Source organism: Nannospalax galili, unplaced genomic scaffold, assembly GCF_000622305.1.
Source record: "Nannospalax galili isolate Female #2095 unplaced genomic scaffold, S.galili_v1.0 scaffold274, whole genome shotgun sequence".
In the NCBI taxonomy this organism is placed as follows: Eukaryota; Metazoa; Chordata; class Mammalia; order Rodentia; family Spalacidae; genus Nannospalax; species Nannospalax galili.
This window is the reverse complement of record NW_008335435.1, coordinates 1003647-1017094: the sequence shown is the minus strand read 5'-3', so window position 1 is coordinate 1017094 and position 13448 is coordinate 1003647. Positions and strand designations below refer to the sequence as shown.

General features: G+C 41.2%; 1 protein-coding gene across 1 annotated transcript in view; it reads right to left on the bottom strand.

The window, feature by feature from the left end:
* Fto (FTO alpha-ketoglutarate dependent dioxygenase) overlaps nucleotides 1–13448 on the bottom strand; it is a 457526-nt gene that overhangs the window by 220656 nt on the left and 223422 nt on the right. Inside the window, exons 6-7 of the mRNA XM_017797386.2 lie at nucleotides 10419–10562; nucleotides 2392–2511 (exon numbers count right to left, since the gene is read on the bottom strand). Of these exons, the coding sequence (XP_017652875.1) occupies nucleotides 2392–2511; nucleotides 10419–10562 (264 nt within the window). The remainder of the gene's footprint in view (nucleotides 1–2391; nucleotides 2512–10418; nucleotides 10563–13448) is intronic.

The window sequence follows — 13448 nt, the reverse complement described above, 5'->3', positions numbered from 1 at the left end:
GGTGTTGGCCCAGATAATAATAATCAGTAATAATCAGATACATACAGATCAGAGACTCATGCACCAAAATCTCAGTGTTATTAGCAAAAAAACAATGAGTCTTTCTGTAAGAAACAGTATATTTTATAATGAAATGGAGATCTTTTTTAAAGGTTAAAAACTCAATTTTATGGCTTACAGAGCTTATACTGAGTTCAATATTATATAACTGTACTAATTCAACAGCGAACCTAAAAATTTTATAACCACTTTTGAAAGAGATGTATCTTTCTGGAAACTGTAATGAAATGCTTCTAAAAAAATTTTTTTTAATTAAAAAAAAAAACAAAACTCCAGTTCCAAGGGATCTGATGCCCTATTGTGGCATCTATGGATACTGCATGACACATTTACATACACAGGCAAAAAATGCTCATACACATTTAAAAAAAAAATAGGGCATTCACTCCCTAGGCATGGCTTAGGAACAGAAACCAGGCAGAGGGGGACTCTTCATCACCCCCAACTTGATGGTACAATGTTTCATTTTGTACTACTAATTCAGGTCTTTAGAGAAATTAATTTGTATAATACTATTAAGACATTAAAGGACTGTAACATTCCTTTCTGGGGAACAGATTTCTGCAAAACTTAAAGATCTGACAGCTATCTAGAAGCAGGCTCTTGTGGATTCTGACCCAGACTTTAAAGGTGGGACCTTCCGGTTTGTAACTTGATATTTTGTTATTATGGAACAGGGATTAGGGAAGATTCCATGTTAAGCATTTTATGACAACAACAATGGCAATAATGACAAAGAATTGGAAGGCAGGTGGATACTTTTAGAGGTGACAGTTTGCAGCAAGGGCTATGATTATGGCTTCATGGGTACTTTTTTTATCTCTAAACTCATCAAAACATACATGCTACACGGCATGTACAGCTTCCTGTATGTCAAGCATAACTCCACAAAGCTGTTTGAAAAATGAATACAGGGGCTGGGCCATAGCTGCGCACTCCTGCAGACATGTCCACTGCCCTCAGCACATTTCAAATTCTGTGCAGTGGCGCTCTCCAGAGTTTAGCAGGCTTTTATCGCTTTTCCTCTACATTCCAAATTCAACTGTTTGGAAGCAGATCAGTGAGCCGATAAAGGGCAAGGACCCTAGAGCAAGCCTACCAGAGTGCAAATCATAGCCTCCCCCCCATCCCCACACCTATTAGCTGGTGACCTTGGGAAAGTTACATAAGCTCTTTGGGTTCTGGTCTTCTCCTAGTTTTGTGAAAGTAGGACAAAATTATACCTATTGCATGAGGATATTATGAACATTAAATCAGTAACAGCAAAAAACAATTATGTGAGGTTAGCTCTAGTTCTCAGTAAGCACCATGTCAGCATTTGCTGTTAGCACTATGTCTACATTGAGTCTTCCTCAGGCAGCTTCCACCCATGCTCCAGCTGCTATCACACACCCTACACCTCACTTCTGACCTTGCTTTCACACCTTCAAGAGCCTAATGTTCCTCCCCAGATGCCCCATCCCATCCCCCCTCCACCCTACATGTCTCCCCAAACCATACCAATAGTTTCATAACAGTCCCAGGTGCAGTGGTCCGAATTGATACTTCCTCCTCTGAACTATTATATTTTTACGTGTATTTATTTATTGACAGGGGGAACATATGGGCCATAGTGCATGTGTGGAGATCAGAGAACAATTTGAAAGTCAGTTCTCTTCTTCTACCATGTGGGTCCCAGGAACAGAACACAGGTCCTCAGGTTTGGTGGCAATCGTCTTTATCCACTGAGTCATCTTGCCAGCTCCTGTGATTTCTTTTTTTAAGCTCTATTCCTTTATTTCATTTCAGATAAAATAATTTGTAGTGGCATTCACATCTCTCTCCTTGTTGAACTACTGGATTACAATGACTAAGAGCATAAGCTCTACAGTCAGGCAGCCTGGGCTTCCATCTCCATCAGCCATGTAGTGGCCTTGGGCAAGGCTCCTAATTTCTCTGCATCTCAGTTTTCACATCTTTAAGTTAAGGCACAGAACCCTTTCTACATTACCTAGCATTGTTATAAGGGTTTAAAAGTTGATACAGGGAAAACGTTGGTATAGTGGCTGGTGCATAAAAACAGAAATGGATGTTGGATACTATTATTACAGTGTCCTTGCCATGTCCAAGCATAGGCCTAGCAGAGGCCTTTTAAGAAGAGCACAAGAACTGTTCACTGAACTAAACTGAAGCTGTTCTGACAAAATGCAGGCTGCTCCCATTACCTGGCTGGAAATAACCTAATGCCCTCAGGTAGAATGAGTGAATATACATTTGCATGTGAAAATTAGACAGCTGAGGATTTCTAAAGTGCAGCACCCCAGAAAACACTGCCAGGCCTCATGCACTTACCATGTTCTCCATCTTCTTCCACAGCCCTTCCAGCTGAGTCATGGGTGCACACCACCAGTCAGTGCAAATTTTGTATCGATTTCCCTGAAACCAGAACTGTCTGAGCCACTCAAACTCGACCTGTGGACCAGAACAAGAAGGTAGTGGTTACAGTGTCCTTGTGATAGAGGAGCGAGGACAAGGACTTAATTCTCCTCTGGCAACTTAGGAGCCATAAGGTGGGAAAGGTGAGAAGAGCTTGGCCTGACCCATTCCCTGCACACCATGGAATCTCCAGAGCATTCTGCAAAGCCAAGGAAAGGAAGTCTTAGAGCTAAGGTCCTCCTAGAGAGACAGCCCAGGTCAGGCTAGAGGGGTCTTCAATCACACGTTAGGCAGAATACTAAGATTCTGAAGGAGAAACAGCCTCCACTGTGTATGATGGAAAAACATAACCAAGAAAAATGTTCTTATTAAGCATCTTTATTAAAAGCTAAGGAAGCCGGGTGTGGTGTGCACACCTTTAATCCCAGCACTCAGGAGGCAGAGGCAGGCAGATCTCTTTGATTTCAAGTTTATCCTGGTCTACATATCAAGTTCCAGGCCATTTGGAGCTACAGGGGAGACCCTGTCTCAAAAAAACAAAAACAAAAAACAAAACAAAAACAAAAACAAAAACAAAAGGCTGAAGGGCAATGGCTCAGAAGTTAAGAGCACTGGCTGCTCTTGCAGAGGACCCAGGTTCAGTTCCCAGCACCCACATGGCAGCTAACAATCATCCATAACTCCAGTTCCAGGGAATCCAATGCCCTCTTCTGACCTCCACAGGCATTGCACGACATGGGTGCACTCACATACATGCAGGCAATATACTCATATGCACGAAGTAAAAATGAAATATTTTTAAATACTTAAAAGGCATGGCATTGATATTAAGAATATCATTTGCCAATTTCTTACATTAAAAATAGAGAACTTACCCGAGGGTCAGGAGCTGGTGATCAATTTAGCCATATAACCAAACAGCAGCAATTAGTCATGGAGGCATTCAACCTCCTACCATCCACTGAGACCATCACTTGCTGACTCAATAAGGGCTAAGTGCAACAGGTAAGAGCAGCAAAGACAGAGCCCACTGATGTATGTACTTTTCCACGAATCTGCTCAATAGTTGTTACCTCCTTAGCAGCCCTCCTACCCACAAGACAGTTCACTCATTACCCTTCCCCAGGCTCAGTCCCTAGGCTATAGCTTGAGTAGGAAGGGTAGAACTGGCAACTAGGGCTAAGTCTAAGTCCCAACCTGTTTCTGGGCTGGGGAGGAGAAGGTTATATGCAACCACAACAGGTCTCAAGACTGTGAAAAAAATCACAGGAAAAAGACTGTAGACATTTTGCTATCAAATAAGGAGAATGGAACCAACACAGTAGGAAATGACTACAAGATAAAAAGATGAAAGCCAGGTCCTGTAGACATCGGTTGACTCAATGAAGCTATTCCTGAATAGCTTCACTGGTTCACTTGAGCGAATTCAAGTCCCTCCGGCTGATGCTTACAACTGAAATAATTCCAGCCCATACAGACGAGAGGCTGAACAGCACTTCACAGTCAGTCTTCCATCGCTTGTCTTCCACTGAAAGCCAAACTTCACTATCAAAGTCTAACCCCACTGATCCTAAAAACTCCTTTCAACCTTTGCCCTCTAAAGAAGCCTCGAGCAATGCCAGCACCAGCTGAGATGTCTGCTTTGCTAAGGTGATCATGTTCCATACATAGAATTGAGCTATTGTAATCGTCACCTGTTACCACAGAGAATTTTTTGTTTGTTTATCCATACTGAATTTTCATGAGACAAACCAAAGCAACTTCGGAAGATTTAACAATGGTGAAAATGGCTCAAGAAAGAAACTAGAGAAGAGCAAGTCAACTGAAAAGGTTTTAGTTTACATTAACAAAATGTTTGCTGGCTATGTAGACCTGATTTCAGTTAAAGCTGTTTAAACAAAACAGCAAAGTAAAAAACAAACGTAGGCAGTAATAAGACGGTTACTAAACCTTATCTGTGGTATTAAAAGAGAGTGGTCAAAAGAAGTGAATGAGTATTTTGAAAGGAGAAAGAATATAAACACAGTTCAACTTCAGGAAGATGCAGGCTCAACAACATATGTATTGCAAGAAAAGAGTGCTTTGGGGAAGGGTTGTTTTTTGTTTGTTTGCTTGTTTTGAAATAGGGTTTCCCAGTAGCCCCATTTGGCATGGAACTCATACCAGGCTGGTCTTGATCTCACAGAGATCTGCCTGCCACTGACTCTGCCTTCCCCAGTGAAGTGCTGAGATTAGTGCTGGGAATAAAGATGTGTACCACCAGGGCCCAGCTAAGAGAGTGCTTCTTAATAGATTATTCACACTATTAGAATGTGGACAGCAAAGCCTAATCATGATGTTGGGAGACGTGGTTTTCAAATGGTTCCAAAAGGTTTTCCAACCTTTGAGCTGGTTATTTCCATTGAAGGGGACAAAACTTGTAAGCTGTGACAACACTGGTACCCAGGAAATAAAACAGAATATCACACACAAGGAGGGTATCAACCTATCAGGGTCCATGAGAGTTTGCACTTCAGGGAATTAGAGCTTGGAAGCAGGAAGAAGGATGTAGGAGCGACTCTGCCATAGAACAAGACGGCAAAAGCACAGCCCTGGCTATGCTGACAGATAAAGCCTTCTCCTCAGATGCCTCACTAGCTTTTCTTCTTTTCCCTCCCTCTCTCCCTCCCTCCTTCCATCCCTCCCTCCCTTCCTTTTTCTTGAGACAGGGTCCCCTGGGAAGTCTATAATGCATTAAGTAGACCAGGCTGGCTTTAAACCCATAAAGTTCCTACCTTTGCCTCGTCAGTGGAGTACTGAGATTAAAGGCACGTGCCACCATGCCCAGTTTGTATTCTTTTTGTCTAGATCCATATATTTTCAACCTCGTTTACAGTTGAATAATGTTCTACTACATATGGACCACGATTTCTTTACCCATTCATCTGTTGATGAATATCTAGACGAATTCCATATATTGCTATTGTGAATAGTGTGGCAGTAAATGCAGGCATCTCTGTGGTGTGCTGACTTTGAATCCTTTATGTATACACCCAGGAGTGGTATACCTGGATCATATGGCACTTGGGAAGCAAAGGTAGGTGGATCTCTCTGAGATGGAGGCCAGCCTGTTCTACATAGTGAGTTCTAGGCCAGTGGGGGCTACAGAGAAACCCTGTCTCCAAAAAAAAAAAAGTCACAATGAAAGCCTTTATTTTGGCTAATTGAAAAGAATGAATGATTTTTTTTTAAATGGTGGTTCTAAGCCAGACACAGTGGTGCATACTAATAATCCTAGCACTTCCTGACCTGATGGTGGAGGATCTTAAGTTCAAGCCTAGCCTGGGCTACAAAGACAGATTCTGTGTCAAACTGGAAGTGGGAAAGAGAAGGGATGAGGACGAAGTTGGGGGACAGAAACAAGGAAAAATTGTTTCAAAATGTCATAATAATTGGGGCTGGAGAGATGGCTTAGCGGTTAAAAACACCTGCTATTCTTCCAGAGGACTGGGATTCAATTCCCAGCTTGCACATCGCAGTTAACAAACATCTAATAACTTCAATTCTAGGGTATCCAACACCCCGTTCTGGCTTCTGTTGGCTTTACATGACACAGGTGCAGTTACATATATGCAAGCAAAACACTCATACATATAAAATAAAACCCAAAAATGTCATGAGACCTAATTATTTATAAGTTAATAGATTTTTAAAAGCCACATCACTACTACCACCAGCAACAATAAAAACAATTTTAAAAACACAAATAACTAAACAATAGGGTTCTAAAGTCTATTCAAAATGGGCTTCCAACACAGAACACCTATGCCAACTGTGAAATAGGGATAATTAAATAATAACCACATAGGCTTCTGGTTAGGATAAAATGGGTTAATAAGGCCACCTATTGTATGCCAGAGTCTTACTAGACAAAAAGAATACAAGCTAAAAATGGCCATAAGCCTCAGAGCTTGTGCAAGAATCTCACAATCCTAGAGGGTTTTCTGAACAGAAGGGTTCTGTTATCCCTGTTGGTTCACACCCTTTGCCACTAATGCTACTTGGGAAAGCTCTGCATAGAGGACTCTCTCCCACCAGTTTTCCTAATGGGATGAAAGAGTTGAAAAGATGCCATATATTTGTGGACATCAAATCCATTAGCATGCACTTTATTCAATTCTATGACCTGCCTTTTTATTTTAGTGTTGTGTATTAAAAAAAAATCATAGGATTTTAATCAAATGTTACCTTTGCCAGTTCCCCCATTACCAAGAGAATTTTTCTTTCTAAAACTCTGGGGATAGGAAAAGCTGCAAGGTGGACTTTGCACAAGCCAAGGAGTCAGAAATCAAAATACAATACGAGTCTTATTACTGCAGAGGTAAAAAGAAAAAAGGAAAAAAAAAAATCAAAGCACAAGCATATTGAGTGACTGAGAAAGTTCCAAACCCATCAAAGGCAGGGTCTCCATCCTTCTCCAGAGCACAAGCCCCCCACAAGAAGGCTCACAGCTAGCAGAGCAGAAAGAAAAGACAAGTCATCAGGAAGGTGGATGCAATGCAGACTGGAGACTAGGAAGGTTCCACGGGTGACACGGGTCCCTAAAGACAAGAACAACAGCGGCAACATGCAAGAGCTCTCTGGAGGGTCTTGGTGTCTTCTTCATGCTTGTATAGACCAAAGTCCCTGATCTCTGGCATGCACTTAGTGAAAATTCACTATTATTCGACCTTTTGAGCAATCCAATACAAAGTAAATGAGAGCCCACAGGTATCAGAAGGCAGACTAGCAACATAAAGGCCTTACAGAATCACCAAGGGTCTTCCACATCTTCAGAGAAACATGAAAACAAGTTCATAGTAGTCCATGCCTGCAACCTTCTTACTTGCTCCTGCCTTCTCCACAGGACAGTCAAAAGAGCTTAACCAAGTTTAGTGCTCTCCCAGAAATACTAAGAGACTATTTGAAGGGGAAAGAAACACAATCTATCTGCCTCCTGAATCTCAGTTACAGGATACTGAGGTAATATGAAACAAAGCTTAGAGATTCTAAAATCAGTCAGCTATGGTGTACACCTGCAATCCCAGCACTCAGGTGTCTGAGGCTCAGAGTTTGTGTCCATCCTGGGAAACAGTGGGAGCCCATCTCAAAAAAATGAACAGAAGATTACAAATCATATGTCAAAGGCACTATCACCACATAGTGATTGCCACTATTCCTGTAGGTAAGAAAATAACTGCTTTTCTCCGCCATGTTGTTTAGGCTCAATTTGATCCCAGGTCGGCCACACAGTTCCCTTGTGGGGCATGTCCACATGCCCTTTAGGACTAACATCTCAATGTAATATCTACACTACGTTTCTTCACCAAGAAAAGTGCTAGACCCGGACAGTGCTCAGTCCCAGCTACACAGACACACTATGATTCCAGAGCAGCTATGGGGAGGATGTGGGTCTGAGCAGAAGAACATGAGACCCTGACAGTGGCATCGACTGTGTCTGCTTCCAGGAGAAATCTGCTACCCCATGAGTTCACAACCTACTGGTTTTGAGAAAGAAAACAAACAGTTTCATAACATAGAGGAAGATTCTACTTATAAGTGAATAGAAATCTTTTCTATGCATCTTAAAATGTGGGGATAGGGGTCCAGGGGAGCAATCTAAAAAGAAAAGCCATTCTAATGCTTAAAGCTCCCATATTGTTTTATTAGAAAACAAGCCATTCCTGAATGTGGACAGCCTGAAAGTATTCAAAACTAAGTGCCTCATTTTATAATTAGCCTGGCAAAGGCATATGGCCTTTTTGCCTATGGGTCTGAAGATTCTGATAGTGTTTTCCATCTCACAAGATATTGAAAACTTTTTCAAAGAAATTACACAGCTGTGTGTACAGATGTTGTTTCTCTTCTGCTCAGGGTCTTTCAAGGGCTACTTCCCTCATAGTAAAAAGAAAGAGCCTCTCAGGATCTATGCATCTGCTACTTCTCAGGCTCCTGACATTATCCCTGTGACCTCACCTCCTACGACTGGGAGCCTCATTCCCTCCACTCACACTCCCCCTGAACTATCCCAAGAACACTAGGCGTTCTCTACCCACCTATGCACATGGCTCCCTTCCTCTTCTTCTTTCTAGTAGAGACACATGGTCTCCACTTCTTGCCAACCCTTACCTTGCTGTTTATTTTCTGTAGCACTTAGCAACTTTCAATGTACCATATAATCTGGTGTTTCATGTTTCTGACTTCCCTCTTCTCTCCCCCTGAACTATCCCAAGAACACTAGGCGTTCTCTACCCACCTATGCACATGGCTCCCTTCCTCTTCTTCTTTCTAGTAGAGACACATGGTCTCCACTTCTTGCCAACCCTTACCTTGCTGTTTATTTTCTGTAGCACTTAGCAACTTTCAATGTACCATATAATCTGGTGTTTCATGTTTCTGACTTCCCTCTTCTCTCTAGGGTGGGTTTTTTGTTTGTTTGTTTTTTTTTTTTTTTTTTTTTTTTTTTTTTTTTGCCATTATACCCTAATGCAACCAAAGGAGGACCAGGTATGTCAGGTATGTGCTCAGTGATTATTCATTGACAGGAGGAGCAAGAATACTGGCACAGTCCCACTTCTCCTCCATCCTTCTTATGACATTGCCGACAAAGTCTGAGATTGCTGACACGACTTCATATTCTCTATTGCTTGTTAATAACCTTACTTCTCCCCTAGGTCTTTATTTGAAGTATAGTTTATAGTTACCTATAAAAAATCTACTCATCTGAGTGTAGAGCTGTTTTATTTTGTTTTAATTTATGAAGCTGTGTGACAATTACCACAAATCTCCGTCCTCAGCATGAGGGAGGAAACTGCAGGCTTGGCATCTTCTCCCTGCAAGGGCGCCTGCTGGAGTGGAGCAGGATTGCTCTGTTGTCACCAAATACACTTTCCTAGTTCCGTTTACTTTTAGTCATAGTGCGTTTCCACTTAAAGTAGTAGGATAGTTTCCTTTTGAGAAAGACATTAATTTACGCAAAAATTGAGTTATAGAAAAATGCTAAGTAGCCAACAATATATATATATATATATATAATATTCAGAGATGATGAAGACACTGGAAGAGTATTAACAAAAACAGTAAAGTTTAGAAAGCATAATGACCACGCACTACAGATCTGCTACTCTCACAGACTGCAGAAAGACAACTAGCTTCCTATATTTAAGGCAAAGCACTGCCTCTTGCCGCTAAGTGGGAGACCATTCTTACGCATCCCTTGCATTTCTGCTTGTCTTTAAGAAAACCACTGACTATCCTCTATTGCAAAGGATCTGCAAGGATGTTTGTACTGGGACAAACCTTGGGGGTAAGGTTAGTGTCTCCTATAGAAGGTAGGACAGATCTGCTCACAGATTTGGAAGATGAAGACAGTCTTCCAGAGCAAAAGGCAGGTATACTTCCTACCCATTAGAAAAGTCAGTTTCCCATGGCTTAAGGTTATACTCATACAAAGCAGTCCCTTCCAGTGCACATGTTATCTGGTCAATTTTGTATTTCCTCTAGAAACTGCCTTAACCAATGCAATAGTCTAAATATTTGCGTGCTCACCCCAATTCTTAGGTTGAATTCTTAACCATCAAAATGATGGTGAACTTTGGGAGGTGACGAAGCCAGAGAGCAGAACACTTATGAATGGACTTATTGCACATATAAAGGAGGCCCAAGCTGGGACACAACAAGAAAGTGCCATGTGCGTTGCTCCTGAGAGCCTAGAGGAGAAATTCATGTCCTTTAGAAGTTATGTAATTTACCATTCTTGTTTCAGTAGCCCAGACAGACAGAGACCTAGCACAAACATGCTAGCTACTACCATTGCTAGCGAGACCTGCCCTCGCCCCTAAAATGGGAGCGTCCTGTGTTAGACCCACATGGAAATGCAAGCAGGGGAGACTATCAGATGCACCCAACTTCCTGAGCATCCTCACCTCATTGTGGATTTCCTCTCCTTGTTTCAAAACTGCAGGTTCAAAGGATTTCAAAGAGACATCACCATTGTCCAGGACTTCATGGACATTCTGCAGAGCCAACTGGCAGCGTTGTAAAATGTAATCCAAGGTGCCCGTTGAGCACTGCCAAAACATAACAAGCAAGCAGATCTGTGAGTGAAATCCAAGTTGACCATGCATTCTTCCTGTCCACGGTAGCCTCTTCTCTGTGCCTCCATCTCCTGTCCCCTCATTCCCTCAGCTCATGCTCCTTAAATTAGGAGAATTATTGTAGTGCCTTCTCTCTGGGTCTATACCAGGAGTCACCTAGGCCACATAGGGTGCTGGTTGTCCTAATGATGCAGGCCTCCTCTCTAACTAAACAGCAGGCACTCTAAGACTTAGGTTCTTTTTATGTCGAGTGTGTAGGTGTGTGTGTGTGTGTATGTGTGTGTGTATGTGTGTGTGTGTGTGTTCTACATATACTGCAGCATCTAGAACTCTTAAATATAGAAACTTATTAAACAATTATTCAATGGATAACTAATTTGCAAGGAAGCTAAGGATAGTGTTCAAACATTATGAACATATCGATGGGTAAGAATGCTAGCCAGGCTGAAGAACGGGGTCCAAAGAAAAAAAAATGACAACAGTAATGTCAGGGGTTAACAGAATTCATAAATGCAAGGCAAAGAATTTCTTCCTTCTTCAACAACAAAAAATACATAAAAGAGACAGTTGCAGTCCCTGGCAGAAAAGGGTCTCCAATAATTGAGAGTATGTGATTCAGATCCAGAAAGCACTCAAAGCAGAACCTAGACCTGGGTGTCAGCAGAGACACCGATAGTTAGTTTCCCCGCTCTGAGCCTGTTAGAATATGAGAGAGGTCAAATGGACAAACTCCTTTGAATGAACATATGTCGGGAAAGAAGGCAGAAGTGGGTTGTGCATTGTTTGTTGTGATAATGAAATGACTTCCTAGAATGTTAAAAACTAACATATATATATGCATATATATGCAATTCCTTTAGACATATGAGGGAAATGGTTTTTCATATTTATAATTTAAACTGATTCCACAGAAAGAACACTGCATGCAAATACTATGGCATAAAAATTCCTTGCACTGTTATTATAGCCTCTTTATACAAGGTAATATAGACAAGCCTGGAAAACACAGATTTTGTGCCAAAACAGAAGCTTGACTAATGTGCATTTTTAATATGACATCCTTGTGCAAAAAGCAGAAGGGCAGGCAGCTCTTATGTGCTGCAGTGAAAAAGCCAAAGACTAGAGGCGAATTCCCATCACAGAGCGCCCAGTGCACACTTCTAAATGACATTCACTTTCATCACAACTTCCCAAATGTGGAATGGCCTGCCTAAAAGGTTAGCAAGTGCACAGCGTTTAGTATAGCTGAAAACTGAAACAGCCTACACTTGCCATCAATATGGAGCCAGTTAGATGAGCTACACCATAACTTTATTTATAGCCATGAAACAGAAGGGGGAAAACTTTTGTCTTTTGGGCTTGATAGTATTATTCGATGTAAAGAACCTTTGATCAGGCCTGGGTTTGTTGTTCAGGGTTTCTTCTTTCTTTATTTATTTTTAGTAACAGTTTTATTAGAAATATGTTCACATATCATGAAATACAACTATTCAAAACCAAGCCAGGCATGGTGGTGCATGCCTTTAATCCCAGCACTAAAGGAGGCAGGGGCAGGTGAATCTCTATGAATTCAAGGCCAGCCTGATCCACATAGTGAGTTCCAGGCCAACTGGGGCTACACAGAGACTCTGTCTCAAAAAGACCTAAAAATATTTTTTTTAAGCCAAACAAACAAAAACCAACCATTCACAACCTGGTCAGTATTTTTAGTATACTGAGAACTGTACATTTAACTCCAGGGTCATTCTGTTATACCAAATGAAACACTTGTCCTGTAATGGCCATCATATTCAGTCTGCACCAGCCTTCCCAGAACTCACCTGCCTCCTGTAGTGGGGATGCTGAAGTCATAAACACATCTGCCTGTTCTGGACCTTTCAGATAATTTGTCCCTTTACTAAGTGATGAACGTTAAAGTATTAGAGTTGTGTCCAGTTTGGGACTGTGCCTTTTAAAAAAACATTTCTATTATGAACATTCATGTACAAGTTCTCCTTTTTCTTGGGTATATACCTGGGTATGGGAATTGCTGTGCCATAGGGTACCTGCATTTAGCCTTCTGAAGAAGTACCAGTCTGTCCACAAGTGCATGCACTATTGTTGTACATTCCTTCCAATAGACCAGGAGGGGGCCCTGCTTCTGCACATCCCTGCCAACCCTTGACTTTGGGACTTTAGTCATCCAAGTGTACATGAAATGATGTCTCACTGCAGTCTTGATTTATAGTTCTCTATAATGGCCAACAAAGATAAATATTTTTTGTTTTCCTTTCCCGTCAGTACTGAGGAGGAAGGAACCTGGAGCCTTTGCACACTCAGGGCAGCTGTTCTATCACTGAGCTACATTTCCAACGCTGTGCACTTTTCACGGGTCTGTGACTATGTGTGCACCTTTGCTAGTGTGTGCCTGTCTAGATCTTTCACGTTTTACACAGAATAATTTCTCTTTTTAATTACTGAGTTCTAAGAATCCATATTCATAACATAAGATCTATGGTTTGAGGATATTTTCTTCTCTGTTTTCACTTTTTAAAATTATTTATTTAATTACCACATAATTAGAAGAAGCATTTCATTACAACAGCATTGACGTATTCAATAACATTTTTCTGAGCTAGGGTACATCTCTTTCAAAATTGGCTGTACATTTCTAGGTTTACAGATGAATTATTACACTTATATAATCTTTTACTCATTATAAACTCTATAAGACATAAAATTAAATGAGGTTTTAACCTTTAAAAAGATCTCCATTTCATTATTAAAATATAGTTTTGCATACAGAAAAATTCTCCAAGCCTATTGACATTGAGACGTTTTCACATGCATTTCTAATCTCTATATACATGACTATCACTG